At 43.4% G+C, this 21,866-nt stretch overlaps 1 protein-coding gene across 5 annotated transcripts in view; it reads right to left on the bottom strand.

The window, feature by feature from the left end:
* GAB3 (GRB2 associated binding protein 3) overlaps window positions 1–21,866 on the bottom strand; it is a 77,306-nt gene that overhangs the window by 36,806 nt on the left and 18,634 nt on the right. For 4 of the 5 annotated variants that reach the window (XM_043459535.1, XM_043459534.1, XM_043459532.1 and 1 more), the window contains exons 2-4: window positions 10,726–11,029; window positions 7,656–7,869; window positions 6,586–7,064 (exon numbers count right to left, since the gene is read on the bottom strand). In XM_043459535.1, coding sequence (XP_043315470.1) covers window positions 6,586–7,064; window positions 7,656–7,869; window positions 10,726–11,029 — 997 coding nt within the window. The remainder of the gene's footprint in view (window positions 1–6,585; window positions 7,065–7,655; window positions 7,870–10,725; window positions 11,030–21,866) is intronic. The other variant, XM_043459537.1, reaches the window with a different exon arrangement.

Consider the following 21,866-nt stretch of genomic DNA (forward strand, 5'->3'; position numbering starts at 1 on the left):
GAGGGAGATGGGAGGGAGGTTCAAATAGGAGGGGATATATGTATACCTATGGCTTATTCATGTTGAGGTTTGACAGAAAACATCAAAATTCTGTAAAGCAATTATCCTTCAATTAAAAAATAAATCGATTTTTTTAAATGGGAAGGAAAATGAATGGACACTTTTACAAAAAACAATAATAAGACAGCCAACAGGAACATGAAAAGATGTTCAACTTCAGTAATTATTAGAGAAATCCAAATCAAAACTACAAGGAGCTATCACCTCACACGTGTGAGAATGGCTATCATCAAAAAGACAACAAATAACAAGTGTTGGTGAGGATGTGGAGAAAAGGGAACCCTTGTACAGCTGCTGGTAGGAACGTAAGCTGGTGTAGTCACCATGAAAAATATATGAAGGTTCCTCAAAAAACTTAAAATAGAGCTACCATGTTGTCCAGTAATCTCATTCCTGAGCATTTATCAGGAAAAAAAAAATGAAAACTCTAATTCAAAAAGACACATGCACTCCAATGTTCATAGTAGCACTATTCACAATAACCAAGACAGAGAAGCAACTTAAGTGTCCATCAGCAGATGAATGGATAAAGAAGATGTGACACATATATACAATAAAATATTGTTTTTCAGTCACTAAGTTGTGTCCAACTCTTTTTACCCAGTTCCTAACACAAAACATAAAAGACAGTGCATCACTCAAGGAGAAAAAACGTGTACAGGAACTATGGTGTAAAATACAAAAGATACTATGATAAAAGGTCAGACACAACTGAGCAACTAAACAACAACAATCTGTAAAAATACTGAATCTCTGTGTTATACACTTGAAAGGGAAACTAATATAATATTATAAATAATCAACTATAATTCTAAAAAAAATTGTCCAGTGAAGTCCTTCATGTTAACAGGATAAAGGAGAAAAATCACATGGTCATAAAATGTTTCAACAATTTCAATACCCCTTGATGATTTAAAAAAAAAAAAAAAACATTTAGCAAAGTAGGAATGTCAGAGAATGTACTTATTCTAATGATTGGTATCTACAAAAGTTTCCTGCAAACCACATTACAATAGTGAAACACAGAAGTTTTCCAGGTGAGACCAGAAATAAGACAAGGATCCCAGTTACTAACAGTACTATTCAAAGATATCCTGGCCTTCCTAGCCCAAGCAGTGACATGAGAAAAAGAAAATGAAAGATATCGATGCTGGAAAAAACGGGTTTTAGTATTTGCATGTTATATGATTGCATACAAAGAAAATGCAAATAAATATACATTTAGAAAAGATAGGAGACTTTCCTGGTGGCCCAGTGGCTAAGACTCCCAATGCAGGGTGCCTGGGTTTTGATCCCAGTGGGGAACCAGATACCACATGCCACAACTAAGACCTAGCACTTCCAAATAAATAAATAGTAAAAAAAAAAAAAAGAAAAGAAAAAGAAAAGGTAGATATAAAAATCAAAATGAAAAGCAAAGTTATTTTTATGCAACAACAAAAATTTTTTAAGTAAAATACCATTGACAATATCATAAAAAATAACAAATGCATGGGAATATATTAATGAGATATGCAAGACTTCACTAAAAGCCATAAAAAACTATAGACAGAAATAAAATAATAAGGAGAATTCCCTGGTGGTTCAGTGGTTAGGACTCTGTGATTTTGCTGCTCAGGATGCAGGTTCAATCCCTGATCAGGGAACTAAGATCCTGGGAACAAGCCTGTGGGTTGAGGCCAAAAAAAAGGTAGTAGTTGAAAGTGTGGAATGGGGAGAAAAAGAACTGGATGAAGGTGGTCGGTCAAAAAGTACAAACTTCCAGTTGTAAGATAAATACGTATTTGGGAGGTAAGGCACGACAAGATAAATAGAAATAACAGTGCTGCATGTTATATATGACAGTTGTTACAAGAGTAAATCCTAAGAGTTCTCATCAGAAGGAAGATTTGCTTCTATTTTTGTAATGTTATATCTATATGAGATGATAGATGCTCACAAAACTGGTCAACTTTCATGATGTATATAAGTCAAAACCATGCTGTGTTCCTTAAACTTACACAGTTCTGTATGTCAATTACATCACAGTAAAAGTGGAAGAAAAATAAAAGAAAGATAAAGGATATAGGCAAGGCAGATCACAATGGGCCTTGCACACTATGGTAAGAAATTTAGGTTTTATTCCTAGTGCACAGAGAAGACGTTAGATTGGTTTTTTAGCAAGGAACCGACTATCTGATTTACATTTTTTAAGAGATCACTTGACTGCAGTGTGGAAAACAGATTAGAGGCAGACAAGCATAGCGGTGGCATGATCTCAGGATAACTAGTTGCATTACAGTAAATACATTCAGATTTCATTTATGCTTTAAAAAGAAGATATAGTATGTACTTCTGTATCGTTTAACTTTTTCCAGTAAGAATTCATGCACTCCGGCAATAAAAAAATTAACACAGAAATTTAAACTGAGGAATGTGTTTTAAGAGGTTGCTGATTAATCACTTGAAATTGAAAACTTCAAGGAATAAAAACACTATAGACATGTCATATTTTATAATTAAGCAGCAAAGTAAGTTAGGAAATAAAACTTAGTAATTGTTAAGCCTGGCGGATGAGATAAGAAAGCCTTCTTAAGTGATCAAGGCAAAGAAATAGAGGAAAACAACAGAATGAGAAAGACTAGAAATCTCTTCAAGAAAACTAGAGATACGAAGAGAACATTTCATGCAAAGATGAGCACAATAAAGGACAGAAACGGTATGGACCTAACAGAAGCAGAAGATATAAAGAAGAGGTGGCAAGAATACACAGAAGAACTATACCAAAAAGATCTTAATGACCCAGATAACCATGATGGTGTGATCACTCACCTAGAACCAGACATCCTGGAGTGCAAAGTCAAGTGGGCCTTAGGAAGCATCACTATGAACAAAGCTAGTGGAGGTGATGGAATTCCAGCTGAGCTATTTCAAATCCTAAAAGATGATGCTGTGAAAGTGCTGCACTCAATATGCCAGCAAATTTAGAAAACTCAGCAGTGGCCACAGGCCAAGAAAAGCTCAATTTTCATTCCAATCACAAAGAAAGGCAATGCAAAAGAATGTTCAAACTAATGCACAATTGCACTCATTTCACACACTAGTAAAGTAATGCTAAAAATCCTCCAAGCCATCCTTCAACAGTATGTGAACTGAGAACTTCCAGATGTACAAGCTGGATTTAGAAAAGGCAGAGGAACCAATTTGGCAACCAAATTGCCAACAGCCATTGGATCATAGAAAAAGCAAGAGAATTCCAGAAAAACATCTACTTCTGCTTCATTGACTATGCTAAAGCCTTTGACTGTGTGGATCACAACAAACTGTGGAAAATTCTTCAAGAGATGAGAATACCAGACCACCTGACCTGCCTCCTGAGAAATCTGTATGCAGGACAAGAAGCAACAGTTAGGGACTTCCCTGGTGGTCCAGTAGCTAAGACTCCATGCTCCAAAGGCAGGGGGACATGGGTTCAATTCCTGGTCAGGGAACTAGATTTCACATGCCGCAAGTAAGAGTTTGCATGCCACAACTAAGACCTGGCACAACCAAATAAATATAAAATTTTTTAAAAAAAGAAGCAACAGTTAGAACAGGACATGGAACAATGGATCGGTTCCAAATTGAGAAAGGAGTAGTATGTCAAGGCTGTATATTGTCACCCTGCATATTTAACTTATATGCAGAGTACATCATGAGAAATGCCAGGCTGGATGAAGCACAAGCTGGAATCAAGATTGCTAGGAGAAATATCAATAATCTCAGATATGCAGATGACACCACCCTTATGGGAGAAAGTGAAGATGAACTAAAAGAGCCTCTTGATAAAAGTGAAAAGAAGAGAGTGAAAGAGCTGGCTTAAAACTCAATATTCAAAAAACTAAGATCATGGCATCCAGTCCCATCACTTCATGGCAAATAGATGGTGAAACAATGGAAATAGTGAGAGACTTTATTTTCTTGGGCTCCAAAATCACTGCAGCCATGAAATTAAAAGACACTTGCTCCTTGGAAGAAAAGCTATGACAAACCTAGGTATCATATTAAAAAGCAGAGACATTACTTTGCCAACAACATTCTGTATAGTCAAAACTATGTTTTTTCTAGTAGTCATGTGTGGATGTGAGAGTTGGACCATAAAGAAAGCTGACTGCTGAAGAATTGATGCTTTTGAACTGTGGTGTTGAAGACTCCTGAGAGTCCCTTGGACTGCAAGGAGATCAAACCAATCAATCCTAAAGGAAATCAACCCTGAATATTCCTTGAAAGGACTGATGCTGAAGCTGAAACTCCAATACTTTGGCCACCTGATGCGAAGAACTGACTCATCAGAAAAGACCCTGATACTGGGAAAGATTGAAGGCAGGAGAAGGGGACGACAGAGGATGACATAGTTGGATGGCATCACCAACTCAATGGACATGAGTTTGAGCAAACTCTGGGAGATAGTGAAGAACAGGGAAGCCTGGCATGCTGCAGTCAATGGGGTCACAAAGAGTCCGACACGACTGAGCAACTGAACTGAACTGGGGGATAGATACATGGGAGTTCATCATACCATCTCCTACTTTTGTAAATGTGTGAAATTTCCATTAATACAGTTGTATTTTAAATGTTTTTATGGGATTTGGGGTGGGGAAATTAAGAGAGTTAAAGGTAGTTTATTTAAATTTTTTAAAGATAATTTCTAATATAACCTTTAAAGCCATAAACACTTACAGTTCCTAGTGTATAAAATATAGAAATATAAAATATAGTGCATCACTCAAGTAAGAAAAATATGAACATAAACTATGGTAAAATACTAGATAATGAAGTAGGGATCAAATAAACATGAAGATAAAGTGCTATGTACAGGCTCTGAGAACCAGTCAGCCTAGTATAGGAGGTATAAATCATTACAGGGGTGTGTTGACAGGTATGTATGTGTTCTCCACATCTGGGGGAGAGGAGGTGTCTTCAAAATTGCATGAAGATTTCACACATTTACATATTACATTTTCTCAAAGGAAAGATCAGATCAATGTACTGAATACAAGATTCCACATTACTTGAGGAAGACATTTCGGTTGAGATAAACCGTTAGTCATAAAGTTTTCCTTATATAGTCATGAAAATATTTAACAAGAAAGATGTGACACAGAAAGATACTAAACACCTATTATATGCTGGAACCAATGATGTGGTAGATATTCATTTCAACTGATTTTCAAAACAAACCTCCCAGTTAGCCGGACACTCTTCACCGAGAGCCGTGGTGGCTTCCTGTTCGACACTATTTGGGAAGAACCAACAAGGTGGCTGAATTCCAAAATCCTCATGACATCAAGAAATTAAACCATGATGACTCAGACAGCAAGAGGCAGAATGCAACAGAATGTGTGCTGCACCCTTCAAAAAAAAAGGGTGCATCAGTCCCTACTGCAACCGTGCCAACTGACCACTGACAACACAACTCCTGCTTGTGTCATTTCACCAAGACTCATCACCTGAATAAGAGGGGAAATCCATCAACAAACTGGGTGACCATGACACCAAACTGCCCAAGATAGGGTCTCTCAGTCTGGCATTTCAGCCTCTCTTTGATGAGCACACCTTGGAGCACAGTGACAATGAGAGCCAGCCTCAGGGAGGGTGACTTCCCTGGCCACCAAGGTGAGACGTGAATGTCTTTACCTTTATCTTTACCTTTTCTATAAGGTAATGATCTTTACCTTTCCTATAAGTTGCAGCAAAAGATCCGCTTAAGTGCTTTCGTTTCCACTCTTCCTTCCAATAAAATAAGTTGGCTTAAGCTCAACATTCAGAAAACTAAGATCATGGCATCTGGTCCCATCACTTCATGGCAAAGAGTTTTAGCCTCTATTTACTTTCATGCAAAAGAACACAACATTTGGATGGAGATGCAGCAGGAGAGAAGGAGAGAGAGAGTGTGTGCACAGAACCCCATGGGAATCAACAGATTTCCAGAAAAAGGCCAAAGGGGGCTCCAGGAGGGCATGCCAATGGACCAAGCTGAGATGGCTAGGTTAGCATCACCTCAATGGTGATAGCCTGGCCAAGAGCACTTCAGCTTAGACAGGGAGAAATTGGAAAGAACGTGTCAGGTGGCATGAAGGATGAGGCTGATGGAATTGTTGACAACTAGAAGACAAGAGCTCTGCTCTCCCCCCTTGGCAGAAGCCAGACACCACCTTCTGTACCAAGTGGGTCCCTGAGTGGTTCAAAATGAACACAAGGAGCCTGGTCTCAGGAGGGGAGGACATCACGTGGGCAGGGGCATGGCTAGGGCACCAGGAGTCTGAGTTCTTTCAGCATCTACAGGGACCAAAGATATCTCCCAGTCTGCAGACCGAGATGAGCAGGGGGACGCTGGGATCGGGGCGGGGGGTTTCCAGGTGTGCACTTCCACCCACAGCCTGACCCTGCTAGGACACTGGAATGGCCTGAGGAAAGGATGCTGAACAATTCCCTGACATGGAAACACAGAGGAAAGAGGAGCCGGCTGCTGTCAGTACCTGAAGTTTAGCATCATCCAGCACTTACCTTTCCAGGTTCTCATGTTGTCCAAACCGGAAAGGGAGATTCTTCTAGGCACCATAGTGCCTTCTGGCTTCTTGAGGTTACTGGGCCCTCTGCACAGGAACTGCTCCTTGTGCCGCCATTCAGAGAGATGGCTCGGCTTAGGGGGGCGAGGAGGGGGTGTGTTAGACATCACGTCTAGTTCTTTTACCCCATAGGGCAAGGAGGCTTGATTTTGATCTACCTGGATGGCAGAATTTAAGGAAGTTTCCCCCAGTGGTAAAGAAAAGTGGTCCCTGGATGGGCCATTGACGTCTTTCATCCAGATCAGGGCAGCCTGGGGCCTCATGGAGGGGGCCTCCTGAGACCCGTTCCCGGGGTGCGAAGAACCGGCCAGGCTCCCAGAGGGTGGCGGCTGTGGGCAGTCCACAAAGACATCATCAAAGGAAGCCTGCTCCAGTGAGCGCTCTGAGTTTGACCAGCTATCACATCTGGTGGGGAGACTGAGGGAAGAAAAGTACAGACATTTGACTGAAAGGTCACAAGTCCCCACAGTGGCTATTGGTACTGCTACACCTTTGGCAAGAAGTTTGAAAGAGAAAGCCACCCACCCACCGCAAAGCCGTGCTGTGGGGAAAAAAAAGGCCATGCTGCCATCACGCCCCCTCCTCTGATGTCACCATTTTTTTTTAACTTTTATAGTGACATTCCCTCCACACCCCTCAGTGACAGCAACCCCTTAATGCGGGGGGGGGGGGGGGAAATAAAAAGGTTTGTTGATTTTTTTTCATCATCTAAGTGGAAGATACAAATGAAAATGCAAGGTTAGAAATGAAAGCCACAACACCAAAATGCCTGAGTCATTCTGTTTAGTGTACCACATGCTTCAGCCTTGATAGTGGTTGATAGGGATCTGGCCCTGCCCTGGTGGCAGCAGGAAGCAAGGGGAGCAGAGATACACCCACTAGAAGATGCTACAGCTAAACAGCCTGATTCACAGTGAGGGCATGGCAGTCACAGAGGCTGCAAGAGGAAGCAGTGTGGGTTCTGCCAATGGAGGGGCGTGCACTAGGAGGCCGGGCGCAGAGGCGTACCTGGCATGGTGCAGTCTTCCCGTCTCGCAGTTGGATAGAATCAGATAATCAGGAAGGAAGAGCAACTCTGACTCACTTCTGGTTTCCTCAGTGGCTACAGTACTAGTGCTCAGGTCACCTCTTGGCAGGGAGCAGGCAGCAGGGTTGGTGAGAAGGGAGCTGGAGGAGGAGGGCTGCGTGGAGGACGGGGCGCGACAGCCGCTCTCCATGGAATCTGCAGGACAAATCGTTTCCCAGCTGAATGTTTAAGAATGGCTAGAACACAGTTTCTCAGACAGCATCTAAGAGGCCAAATAGAAGATGCAAATCACAGCTGGTGTTTGTACTGATGGAGAAGACCATTTCCCCAAGCTATAAACAATGTCTGGGGAAGAAGGCCAATGTTCCAAGAGTGAAGTGTTGAATCAATTAAGGGCAAAATAAAGCAATCATTCTTGGCCTAAAAATCTGCAGTTAGATAGTCTACACACAGCTTCTTCATGGCCCTCAGCCACAACTCTGCATGCATCACTGTTTATTCACTCAACAAATATACACATATATATGCATAACAAATATATATATATATATATACACACACATATACTTACATATGCATTTGGGCACATGTGCAGGCATGCAGATACAGACATATATGTCTACTTATGTCTATATAGATACCTTCTCTTGCACCTACTATGTGCACGGGACTGTTCTAACTTTGCCAGTCAAGACAAAGACTCTGCCCCCATTGGCATTTACAACCCTCCAGAGGAGAGAGACAAGTAACACGTAAAGAGCAGTGTGAATGATTGACCACTAGCGATGTCTAAGGAAAAGGAATGAAAGAAATAAAGTGTTGTGATGGCTGGTAAAGCCCACATTCAGAAACTCCGGATGAAAAGCCTGCTTTTATTACCCTTTTGAACCACGTTGGCAGGAATTTAGGATTCCTGAGTCAGAGTAGCCCAGAACTGCCTGGATTCAAGTGCAGACTCTAGTATCTAGCTGTCGTGACCTTGGGCAAGTTACCTGCTTGATCCAAGTTTTCTTCTCTATAAAGTGGTTACGCTCAGAGTACCTCTGCCACACAGTTGGTCTAGGAATGAGATGAGCTAATACACAAAAGCATGTAATGGAGTTACTGGCCAGGGTACACATGATGTGCTACCTACCTATGGTTACCAGAGACAGAACCAAACACTCTATGTGAGAAGCCACAGGACAGCCCCTTCAGGCTTGGTTCTCAGATGAAGAGGAATCAACCCCTACATCCTCCTCCAAACGAAGTGGGGGGCTGCTACAGGGAACAAAAGAGGTCATGGGGGATTTGCCACCCTCCAACTTCAGGCCAGAGCTTTCTGTTTTCTGCCTGGTGCCTTACTCATTTCTGCTCCCCTTAGCATATTGTATCTATGTTTTAGCATCACTGCCAAATGAGGAAACAGACGTCACATATGACATGAAACATAAATATGCATCTAATTGCACCGAAGGTAGGGACTAGGCGTGAAGAGAGAGCAGCAAGGCTCTGCTGGATTGCAGTGTCTTGACAAATTCAGTGCGACTTTGCAAAGAAACTCTGTTGCAGCAAGGACAACAGACTGCCATCATTTCAGTTCCTCTTACTTGAGTGCTCTCAAAGTTCAACGGTGTAACTGAGTAGCTTCACTTAGTAAGTTTGCCTGCGTCGTGAAAAGAAAAGGACTTCGTTGGTAGGAAGCACACACAGCCTAACGTCTAGAGAGGGACGCAACTCTGACTCTTCCACGCCACCTAGTGTTAGAATGTGGTTATTTCCATGGAAAACGATAAAGCACCCAGTTAAGGAGAGAAAGGGTGAAGCAACTGTAGGCCATGGGATTTAAGGGTAAGGTTCAGCCTGCTAAGCTAAGAGGCTAAAAGAAACCAAGATTTGAAGTGAGAGAGTCAATTCCTAGGCAGACTGATAAGAAGTCCAGGGGTCCCCAAGGAGAGAGGGGTCTGGAATTCTCAAGGAGGAAGAAAGAACAAACTTTTTTTGTCCCTTTACATTCCTTAGGATTATATAACAATAATGTATCCTGCTTGAGGACAGTCTCTGGAAAAATCCTTCTGGCTAATCCTGTTATCCTAAGGTGTAAATCATGGGAGTAGGTGAGGTCTTTACAACCTCCAGACATTCTTTTGATTCACTGTAATAACTAATTAGAGAGTGTGTAACTCCATGGCTAACACTAGCAAGGGGGTACTCTTTCTGCCCCCTTCTAATGCCTATGTCAGAAGCTTTCTCTATCTCCTTTATAATTTAATAAAACTTTATTACACAAAGCTCTGAGCGATCAAGCCTCGTCTCTGGCCCCAGATTGAATTCTTCTCCTCCAGAGGCCAAGAATCCTGGTGTCTTTGCGTGGTTCAGCAACAACCTTTCAGAAGTCCGTAGTTTGAGGATCAAGGCATGGTGCCAGGGGCTCAACAACAACATCCACGAAGGGGAGTTAATTGTAACCTTAAGTGCGCTATAGCCAGTATATTACATAGAAACGGCAGTGTGTGTGTGTGTGTGTGAGAGTGTGTGTGTGTGTGTGTGTGTGTGTGTGTGTATGTAAAAGAGAGAGCAAGAGTGATAGACAAAGTGCCACATGGGTCATTTGCTCCCAGTGCCCCAAAATGGTTCAGAGCAAACTTAGAACTCATTTCTGTTGCAGAGACCTTGAGCTACTTGGACATAAGTGGAAACCTTCCCTGTGTATGACAGGCAGCCTACTTCTGTCTTTCTAAAATTTAGCACTGCAACACAATAGGCAACAGAAAACCTGGAGTTCCTAGAATTTTTTTTAAAGACAGCAATATTTGATATTTCTAGAAAAACCAGAAACAGCAGCGTGGGGAAAATCAGAGCTGTACAGAATGTCCCCACCCATGTTGTGCTTTTGCTGCCTGCGTGTCCTGATGATGGCAAAGCCACTGGGCAGCTTTGAAGGCACCAAAGTGGCTCCTCATGCTCTGCGGGCAGTGCCCGGGCTTGGCCACCCCGTTCCCCCAACACCCGGCGCACTTGGGGCCACACTTTGCCTCAGCTCCCCGCCTCCCCTCCGCAGTCGGCTCTTACCTGCACTGTCCTCCAGGTGGCCGAGGTTGCAGACCTGACTGATGCTGTGCACCCACACCTGCATCTCTTCCTCCGTCTTGGCCACCAGATAGAATGTGCGAGACGTGGTCTTGACAATGAACACGAAGTGGTTCTGGAATTCCTTGCGAACAAAGCCTGGGCCCGCATGCTTCCAGACGGCACACTCGCTGAGGTCGATGGCGCGGATGGGCTTGCTGGCACGCTGGCTGCGGTAGTACTCCAACACGTCACGGTCACCACTCAGTCGGCCCCGCCGCAGCACGAACCAGCGCCGGCGCCAGGCCTGTGGGAGAGGCAAGCAGACGTCGGCCTCCGTGACAGGAAGCCCCAGAGCCCGCTGGGCCTCTTCCACTTTTCCCGTCGGCCATTGCGGCGGGGGGTAGCCATGGGAGTCACACCCCCAGGTCGAGGAGAAATATGCATTCATCACAAACGCATGCAACACAAATTTACAGGCATGCGTGCTTAAAAAATATTAGGGACTTCCCTGGTGGTCCAGTTGATAAGATTCCGAGTTCCCAATGTAGGGGACCCAAGTTCGATCCCTACTCCGGGAACTAGATCCCACAGGCCACAACTAAGTGTTCTCACCCCACAACTAAGTGTTCTCACCCCACAACTAAGACCCAGCACAGTCAAATAAAAAAGAAAACTTTAATAGTGAAGGGCAGGAAGGACGCTTTCTTACCCCTATGTACCTCAATCCAGTGCGACCTAACCTAGTCGTAGAACTTGTAGAGGATTGCTCAACAAGAAGGGGAAAATCATACACATTGGCGAGGAGAGCAGGTTATCATTAGCTTAAGTTAATGACTGTCTAAATTGTAGCAATGGATGTGAACTCGAGGGAGGGTGGAAGGATCAGAAAATGTGAAGTAAAAGAAAATCAGTACTGTGAAGTAGAGAGATGGGTAGTGCCAGCAATTCTTTACAGATGTTTTATCATAAAGCGGAAGACACTTCTGCAACCACCTCCTAGGTCAGTATTCCTCCATCAAGGAACTGAGATGCCCTTGGGGACATCTGAAGATAGCCCTGTGCTGCCAGTCAAGAAGGCTGGGGGCATGGGGGGGTGCACACTGTCTGGCCTAAAGCAATCCTCTGTGCCCTCTTGAGAAACACCATAATAGGAAGGAACTTCTCTTAGTGCTATAGGAATCTGGGAAACAGCCAAATCTTGAGGTCAGATGATTAGGCAAAGTTGAGTCCAGGCTCAAAAAAAGAAAAGAAACCAGAGCTGAAATAGGGCAGGCTGCTCCGAAGGCTGCTACAGTGTCATTTGGGCCTGACACATTGAGAAGGCCACCAGCTTTGGCTTTGACTAGGGGGGCGGGGCGGGGGGAGAGAAGCCCCCTGTGGGGTGTTCTCAGCTCCCTCCCTGCCCAGGGGCTGAGAGATCTGAGGCAACAGAGAATTTGATGAGGCACTGAATGGCGAATATGACCTGCAATCAGGGCTCAGAATGGAAAGCCCCTTTGATGCTGGGCAAGAGGCAGAATCAGAAGGGGGTGGGGCAACTGGTCACCCCATGTGAGGTTCGGACAGGGAAGAGGAAGCAGAACCTGGCAGGTAAGGCCTGGCTAGGGTCTGCCTTTAGGGATGGTGTAAAGCACTCAGGAGACATCTGGCCCCTTGGAAGAGGGAGGAAGCAGTGTAATTAAGTGCTTGTTTTTAAGATGACAGAAATAACAGCATTTGTGTAGACTTATGGGAGTGATGGAAGACAGTAGCATTAATGATTCGAGACCTTTCTGTCACAAAAACCTGGGACTGGATAGCGTGGAGCCCCTGACCATGAGAGGAAGCTCCAGCGTCACTGTCAGGATGAGAGAACGCCCTGGGGCACCAGGGGTACCCCAAACTTTCCAAAGGCCACTTTGGTAGGGAAATGTGAAGAGGAACTTTGTCGTACTTCCCAAAAATGATCCTAAAAGAGGAAGTCAAAGTGGAGGCTGAAACAAGTTTCAAGTTAACTGCTCTTTGTTTTGTAGAAACCCATTTCTTAGCCTTGAATAACAGTGTTGGTGGACTGGGGCTGGGGAACACGATTAGGGTTCACCAAGTAGCTGGGGTGCTGAGAAGGGAAGAAGAGATGAAACAGGAAGATTTCAACCCCATGAAGGAGTGCTCTGCTAGAAGGACACAGACATTCGTTCAGCAATTATCTGTTGACATCCTAACAGGCTGGCCAGTGGGCAGACACGGGGGGAACGGAGGTGAACCAGCCACTGAACAGGCCCTGTCACTCAGTCTTGTGGGCAACAGAGGAAATGGGCACATGGATAAACAGACAATTGCTGTCAGCAAGATCAACTCTATGATAAGGGAGAGCTAAGATGCTATGGGCATACCCAAGAGACCTCCTTCAGGAAGACGTGGTGGCCAAGCTGAAAGTGAAGAAGAGCCAAGGATGCAGCTGTATCCAGCACAGTCTGTGTGCAAAACTTACCAGCACAACCTCCCTCGAGTTGTTAAATCTCTGCCCAAGACTTGTGATAATACAAAAGCTGAAATGACACTTTCTTGGAGCATTTTACTAAGTAGGTGGGACCAGCCTTCTAGAAGTGAAAGAGGCCTGACAAAGACCCTTAAAAAGCAGTCAGTCAGCACTGAAGTGAAGCTCTTCACAGGGACACCATTCTGCAAGGAACTTACTGAAAGGACTCAGGGGTCAAGCTGAAGACACTCCCACTGGACAAAGATGGAGCAATTCGAGCTTTAATAAATTGTAATAATTACAGTGGCTTGAAATCCATCAAATATATTTAAACCTGAGAGTTCATCATGATATTAAAAAAGAAAAAGAATGTGTCATCCTCAGAGCAGGTGAGGGAACCACTTCATGATCTTTTCACAAATGTATGCTGACTAATAAAGGAAAACCAACAATACAATTAGAATCTCACCATTTTGCTTGCCGCAGTGCATTCTCAAGCTGTGGTGTTCGCCCTCAACAGTTGCTAACTTACGAAGAGGAACAAGCAAATGTGAAAGTTCCACCCACGAAGCTAGACGGTGGGAAATTCTGTGGTCAAAGGCCCAGGTTCTTCAACAGATAAATGACAAGAAAAAGAAGGACTGAGAGGATCTATGGAGTAAATGAATCTTAAAAGATAAATAAAAAATTTCCTGTGGGCTTATTTTTTATTGAAGTACAGTTTATTTCTGGTTTTCTGTTAATTTCAAGTATACGGCACACAGATTCAGTTACACATCTATATTTTTTTTTTCAGATTCGTTTACATTATAGGTTATTATTAATACAAGATATTGAATATAGTTCCCTATGCTATACAGTAGATCTTTGTTTCTTTTATGTATAGTAGTCTGGATCTGCTAATCTCAAACTCCTAATTTACCCCTCCCCTGCCCCATCCCCTTTGGTAATCATAAGTTTGTTTTTTATGTCTCTGAGTCTGTTATGTTTTGTAAATAAGGTCATTTGTATCATTTGTTTAGATTCCACATATAAGTGATGTCATATTTGTCATTTTCTTACTTCCTTCACTTACTATGATAACCACTAGGTCCATTCATGTTGCCGCAAATTGCATTGTGGCACTCATTTTTTTATGCCTGAGTAGTATTCCTTTGTATTATCATGTCTAGGGGATGACCTTTTGAGTGATAAAAAAAAAATTAAAGAATGCAAAGAAGAGATGTGTCTACATGTCAGGATAGTAATCACATATGGGGAACAGGAGAAGGTTGTGGTTCAGATGGGATACATGATGGGGCTCCAGCAATGGGTGGCAAAGTTATTTTTCAAGCAGTTGGTGGTTACAAAGGGAGGGTACAGTCACCTAAGAATAATTCATAAAGCTATACATTTGCCCTATGTGGTTTGCTATATTTGTGTTTTCTTTGACAATAAAAAGGATTTTAAAACAATTCCTCTGGACAGGACATGTTCACGGATGCGTTTACTGTGTGCCAGGCATGGGAGGGGCTGCTAGCTCTTCCCGTGGGGAGAGGTTCGCAATTCACAAGGGCAGGATTGCAAACTCCACAGCTGAACTTTGTCACCTTGAAAGTAACTTGTAAAATGACATGGGATTGTTGGCCCCCAGGGCACCAGGCATCACATCCCCCCACTGTACCCCACTGGGCCCTGAGGGCTCCTCTAGCTCTGGCCATGAAAGATCTATTTCCCATCAGCCTTTCCTGCCACAGCCACTAAGGTGACTCATTACCACCCTACCAGCATTATCTCCACAACAAAAACCTGCAACATCCTGTAACATTGTGGAAAAGTATTTGTGCTCATTTCTCAGATGTGAAGGAGGTGAAACTGAACTCCTCTAGAAAGCTGTGATTTGCCTAGAATTGGTTGGGGAATAACTGGATCTAGTCCCGCTGACAATAAAAGCTATGTGGTGTCTTCAACCATCTTAGCCAATCCAACTTGCTGATTCTGTTTACAAACACCTCCTGGTTGGTTTCTTGATAGAAAGGGACCCCCAGGTTAAACCAAGGTGCAAGTGATTGCAAGCCTGAGGCAGGCACTGTGCAATGGCAGCCTTGGTTATCCAGGGAAGAAGGACTGAGACTCGAATCTAAATTTCCCTGTTATGGACTGAAGTGTCCCCTGCCTCAAAATCCCAATGTTGAAGTCCTAGTGCTCAGCACCTCAGAATGTAACCTTATTTGGAGACAGGGTCTTTACAGAGGTAATCCAGTTAAAATGAGGTCCTTGGTGTGGCCCTAATGTAATATGACAGGCACATTTATAAAAGGGGACACTTGGAGGCGCAGACATGCATGGAGGAAAGTTGATGTGAAGACTCAGGGCACAGACAGCCTCTCCAATCCCTGGAGAAAGGCCTGGAACACACCCTCCCTCGTGGCCATCAGGAGGAACCAACTCTCCATGCCTGGATCATGGACTTCTGGCCTCCATGACTGGGAGATGATATGTTTCTGTAGCTTAAAACTACCCAGTTTGTGGTACTCTTACAGCAGCCCCAGGAACCTAAGACATTCCCCCACTTTTATTCTGCATCTGAATCACCTGGGAGAACTTCCACTTCCACCACATTGATGTACTTGGCTCTGAACTTGCCCCCACCCACAAAGCCAACTAGAAAACTAGACGAAATATATGAATCCAATGACTTCTGACATTGAGCAACAGTCAGCTGTGGTGTGTAGGAGAAGAGAACAGTGTGTCTGAGTCTCAGACTCTAGCATTCTAGCTCACAGCCGGTAAGCCTGTTTCTAGCTGATGGTATAGGGAAGGGGCTCCCAACAGACCACGGCAATCCAACCATCTCAGCCTCTGTCATTCCCTTCTGCTTTTGCCCTCAATCTTTCCCAGCATAAGGCTCTTTTCCAATGAGTCAGCTCTTCACATCAGGTGGCCAAAGTATTGGAGTTTCAGCTTCAGCATCAGTCCTTCCAATGAATATTCAGGACTGATCTCCTTCAGGATGGACTGGTTGGATCTCCTTGCAGTCTGAGGGACTCTCAAGAATCTTCTCCAACACCACAGCTCAAAAGCATCAATTCTTCAGCTCTCAGCTTTCTTTATGGTCCAGCTCTCACATTCATATGTGACTATTGGAGAAACCATAGCTTTGACCAGAAGGACCTTTGTAGGCAAAATAATGTCTCTGCCTTTTAATATGCTGTCTAGGTTGGTCATACCTTTTCTTCCAAGGTGCACAGATCTTTCAATTTCATGGCTGTAGTCGCCATCTGCAGTGATTTTGTAACCTAAAAAAGTAAAATATCTCACTGTTTCCATTGTTTCCCTATCTATTTGTCCTGAAGTGATGGGACCTGATGCCATGATCTTTGTTTCTTGAATGTTGAGTTTTAAGCCAGCTTTTTCACTCTCCTCTTTCATTTCCATCAAGAGGCTCTTTAGTTCCTCTTCACTTTCTGCCATAAGGGTGGTGTCATCTGTGTTTCTGAGGTTATTGATATTTCTCCTGACAATCTTGATTCCAGCTTGTGTTTTATTCAGCCCCAGCATTTCTCATGATGTACTCTGCATATAAGTTAAATAAACAGGGTGACAATATCAGCCTTGATGTACTCCTTTCCCAATTTGGAACCAGTCCATTGTTTCATGTCTGGTTCTAACTGTTGCTTCTTAACCTGAATATAGATTTCTCCGGAGGCAGGTAAGGTAGTCTGGTATCCCCATCTTGTGAGTAATTTTCCACAGTTTGTTGTGATCCACACAGGCAAAGGCTTTGGTGTAGTCAATGAAGCAGATGTTTTTCTGGAATTCTCTTACTTTTTCAATGATCCCACAGCTGTTGGCAATTTGATCTCTGGTTCCTCTGCCTTTTCTAAATCCAGCTTGAACATCTGGAAGTTCTCAGCTGATGCCCTGTTGAAACCTGACTTGGAGAATTTTGAGCATTACTTTGCTAGCGTGTGAGATGAGTGCAACTTGTACATTTTTGGCATTGCCTTCATTTGGGATTGGAATGAAAACTGAGCTTTTCCAATCCTGTGGCCACTGCTGAGTTTTCCAAATTTGCTGGCAAACTGAGTGCAGCACTTTCACAGCATCTTATTTTAGGATTTAAAACAACTCAGCTGGAATTCCATCACCTCCACTAGCTTTGGTCATAGTGATGCTTCCTAAGGCCCAGATGACTTCTCACTCCAGGATGTCTGGCTCTAGGTGAGTGATCACACCATCGTGGTTATCTGGGTCATGAAGATCTTTATTTTTTTTTAGTTCTTCTGTGTATTCTTGCCACCTTTTCTTAATATCTTCTGTTTCTGTTAGGTCCATACTGTTCCTGTCCTTTATTGTGCCCATCTTTGCATGAAATGTTCCCTTGGTATCTCTAATTTTCATGAAGAGATCTCTAGATTTTCCAATTCTATTGTTTTCCTCTATTTCTTTGCATTGATCACTTAGGAAGGTTTTCTTATCTCTCCTTGCTATTCTTTGGAACTCTGCATTCAGATGGATATATCTTTCCTTTTCTCCTTTGCCTTTAGTTTCTCTTCTTTTCTCAGCTATTTGTAAGGCCTCCTCAGACAACATTTTGCTTTTTTGCATTTCTTTTTCTTGGGGATGGTCTTGATAACTGCCTCCTGTACAATGTCACGAACCTCCATCCATAGTTCTTCAGACACTCTGTCTATCAAATCCAATCTCTTGAATCTCATTGTCACTTCCACTGAAGGGATTTAATTTAGGTCATACCTGTATGGTCTAGTGATTTTGCCTACTTTCTTCAATTTAAGCCTGATTTTTCCTATAAGGAATTCATGATCTGAGCCACAGTGAGCTCCCAGTCTTGATTTTACTGACTCTATAGAACTTCTTCATCTTGGGCTGCAAAGAATATAATCAGTCTGATTTTGGTACTGATCATCTGGTCATGTTCATGTGTAGAGTCTTCTCCTGTGTTATTGGAAGAGGGTGTTTGCTATGACTAGCACATTCTTTTGGCAAAACTCTGTTAGCTTTTGCTCTGCTTCATTTTGTACTCCAAGGCCAAACTTGCCTGTTACTCCAGGTATCTGTTGACTTCCTACTTTTGCATTCCAATCCCCTATGATGAAAAGGACATCTTTTTTGGTGTTAGTTCTAGAAGGTCTTGTAAGTCTTCATCAGTTCAGTTCAGTTCAGTCGCTCAGTCGTGTCCGACTCTTTGTGACCCCATGAATCCCATCGCGTCAGGCCTCCCTGTCCATCACCAACTCCTGGAGTTTACTCTAACTCACGCCCATCGAGTCGGTGATGCCATCCAGCCATCGCATCCTCTGTCGTCCCCTTCTCCTCCTGCCCCCAATCCCTCCCAGCATCAGGGTCTTTTCCAGTGAATCAACTCTTCGCATGAGGTGGTCAATGTATTGGAGTTTCAGCTTCAACATCAGTCCTTCCAATGAACACCCAGGACTGATCTCCTTTAGGATGGACTGGTTGGATCTCCTTGCAGTCCAAGGGACTCTCAAGAGTCTTCTCCAACAACACAGTTCAAAAGCATCATTTTTTCAGCGCTCAGCTTTCTTCACAGTCCAACTCTCACATCCATACATGACCACTGGAAAAACCATAGCCTTGACCAGACGGATCTTTGTTGGCAAAGTAATGTCTCTGCTTTTTAATATGCTATCTAGGTTGGTCATAACTTTCCTTCCAAGGAGTAAGCGTCTTTTAATTTCATGGCTGCAGTCACCATCTGCAGTGATTTTGAAGCCCCCAAAAATAAAGTCTGACACTGTTTCCACTGTCTCCCCATCTATTTCCCATGAGGTGATGGGACCAGATGCCATGATCTTAGTTTTCTGAATGTTAAGCTTTAAGCCAACTTTTTCACTCTCCTCTTTCACTTTCATCAAGAGGCTTTTTAGTTCCTCTTCACTCTGCCATAAGGGTGGTGTCACCTGCATATCTGAGGTTATTGGTATTTCTCCCGGCAATCTTGATTCCAGCTTGTGCTTCTTCCAGCCCAGCGTGTCTCATGATGTACTCTGCATAGAAGTTAAATAAGCAGGGTAACAATATACAGCCTTGACATACTCCTTTTCCTATTTGGAACCAGTCTGTTGTTCCATGTCCAGTTCTGTTGCTTCCTGACCTGCATACAGGTTTCTCAAGAGGCAGGTCAGGTGGTCTAGTATTCCCAAAGAACCGTTCAATTTCAGCTTTTTCAGCATTAGTGGTTGGGGCATAGACTAAGATTACTGGGATATTGAAAGATTTGCCTTGGAAATGAACAGAGATCATTCTGTCATTTTTGAGATTGCACCTAAGTACTGTATTTCAGACTCTTTTGTTGACTATGAGGGCTACTCCATTTCTTCTAAGGGATTCCTCCCCACAGTAGTAGATATAATGGTCATCTGAATTAAATTCACCCATTCCAGTCCATTTTATTTCACTGATTCCTAAATGTCGATATTCACTCTTGCCATCTCCTGTTTGACCACTTCCAATTTACCTTGATTCATGGACCTAACATTCCAGGTTGCTATGCAATATTGTTCTTTATAAGCATCAGACTTTACTTCCATCACCAGTCACAGCCATAACTGGGCATTTTTTTCGTTTTGGCTCCATCCCTTCATTCTTTCTGGAGTTATTTCTCCACTCTTCTCCAGTAGTATATTAGGCGCCTACTAACCTGGGGAGTTCATCTTTCAGTGTCCTATCGTTTTGCCTTTTCATACTGTTCATGGGTTTCTCAAGACAAGAATACTGAAGTGGTTTGCCATTCCCTTCTCCAGTGGATCATGTTTTCTCAGAACTCTCCACTACGACCAGTCCATCTTGCATTGCCCTACATGTCATGGCTCATAGTTTCATTGAGTTAGACAAGGTTGTGGTCCCTGTGATCAGTTTGGCTAGTTTTCTGTGATTATGGTTTTCATTCTATCTGCCCTCTGATGGATAAGGATAAGAAGCTTATGGAAGCTTCCTGATGGGAGAGACTGACTATGGGGGAAACTGGGTCTTGTTCTTATGGGTGGAGCCATGCTCAATAAATTTTTAATCCAATTTTCTGTTGATAGGTGGGGCTGTGTTCCATCCCTGTTTTTTGGCCTGAGGTCAAACTATGATAGGGGTAACGAAGGTAATGGTGACCTCCTTCAAAAGGACTTGTGCATGCATTGTTGTATTCAGTGCCCCTGACCCTGCAACAGGCCACTGTCGACCCACGCCTCCATCAGAGTCTCCTGGACACTCACAGGCAAGTTTGGTTCAGTGTTCTGTGGGGACACTGCTCCTTTCTCCTGGCTCCTGGTGCACACAAGGTTTTATTTGTGCCCTCCAAGAGTCTCCCAGTCCTGTGGAAGTTCTGTGATCAAATCCCACTGGCTTCCAAAGTCAAATTCCCTGCGGGTTCTCAGTCCCTTTGCTGGATACCCAGGTTGGGAAATCTGTTGTAGATCCTAGACCTTTCTTAACAGTGCCAGAATTTCTTTGGTATAATTGTTCAATCCATGAGGTGAATCCAAAAACAATTACTGGACACCCAGAAACTGATCACCCACCAGAGCTCACACAGTGCTGGGAGAGGTTCAGACCAGCTAGGATGGAGAAACCTGAAACAGTCAGGAGAGACTCTAGCAAGGCTACACCTTAGAGTCAGGCCTCAGTATAGGTTCATCTCAACCTGCCCTGAGAAAGTTTAAAAAGACTTGGAGTCACCAAACCAATGTTTATGTTACTGAATTGACTGCCAAACAAAGCTCAATACTTTTTAAAGAAAGACAAGAAAACCCAGACACTCAACAATATATTTATGAAGTAAAGCCTCCTCCAAATTACTAGAACTGCAAAGAAGCTGGAAACTGTGGCTCATATTAGGTGAAAATCAGTCAATAGAGAACTAAAAATGACAGAGATGATGGGATAAGCAGGCAATATTTTTAAAACAGCTCTTACAGTATTTGACTTTTAAAGGAAAACATGTACGTATGAGAAGAGAGATAGAAGATACAGACAAGAACAAAAAGGAACTTGTGAAGGTAAAAATACAATATCTGAAATGGAAAATGCACTGGATGTGCAGAACAATATCTTAGACCTCAGAGAAGTGGTCAGTGAACTGGAAGCACATTTTTAGCACTTTCCTGGGAAGAAGTGAATAGACTCCCGAGGGATCTGCTAAAAACACACATTCCTGGATCTCACATCCAGGGTGGTTAGGAGTCCAAGGCCATCTCATGAAACACCTCGAAGCCACCTGCTTCTAGCTCAGAGAACATGTATTACCAACCAAACAGAATACATTGATCTCTGAACCACAGTCTCAAGATGCACTGTTTCAACACTGAATGTCTATCCTTTTATCAGTTGTGAACCCCTTAGAGAACATGATGAAAGTCATGCACCTTCTCTCATCAGAAACATGCATGCATGCATATGCACGCATGCACACACACACAGAGGCACACATGCATGCACTGTTCAGGATGGCCTTCCTTCATTTAATTGCCCACGCTTTCCCTCACTGGCCTCACCCAGTAGCATTTCTCAGAGTGACCCTTGCTTCACTCTTCACATCCAAACTGTGTGCATGGCCTGCTGACTGTACTTTCACCTCTCCATGTTACCCTGCTACAGCTGCCCTGGTCCTAGGCCCCCCAGAAATTCATTCTCGACACAGAACTCAATGGTCTTTAAAAAACATCAATCC

Source organism: Cervus canadensis, chromosome X, assembly GCF_019320065.1.
Source record: "Cervus canadensis isolate Bull #8, Minnesota chromosome X, ASM1932006v1, whole genome shotgun sequence".
Classification (NCBI taxonomy): Eukaryota; Metazoa; Chordata; class Mammalia; order Artiodactyla; family Cervidae; genus Cervus; species Cervus canadensis.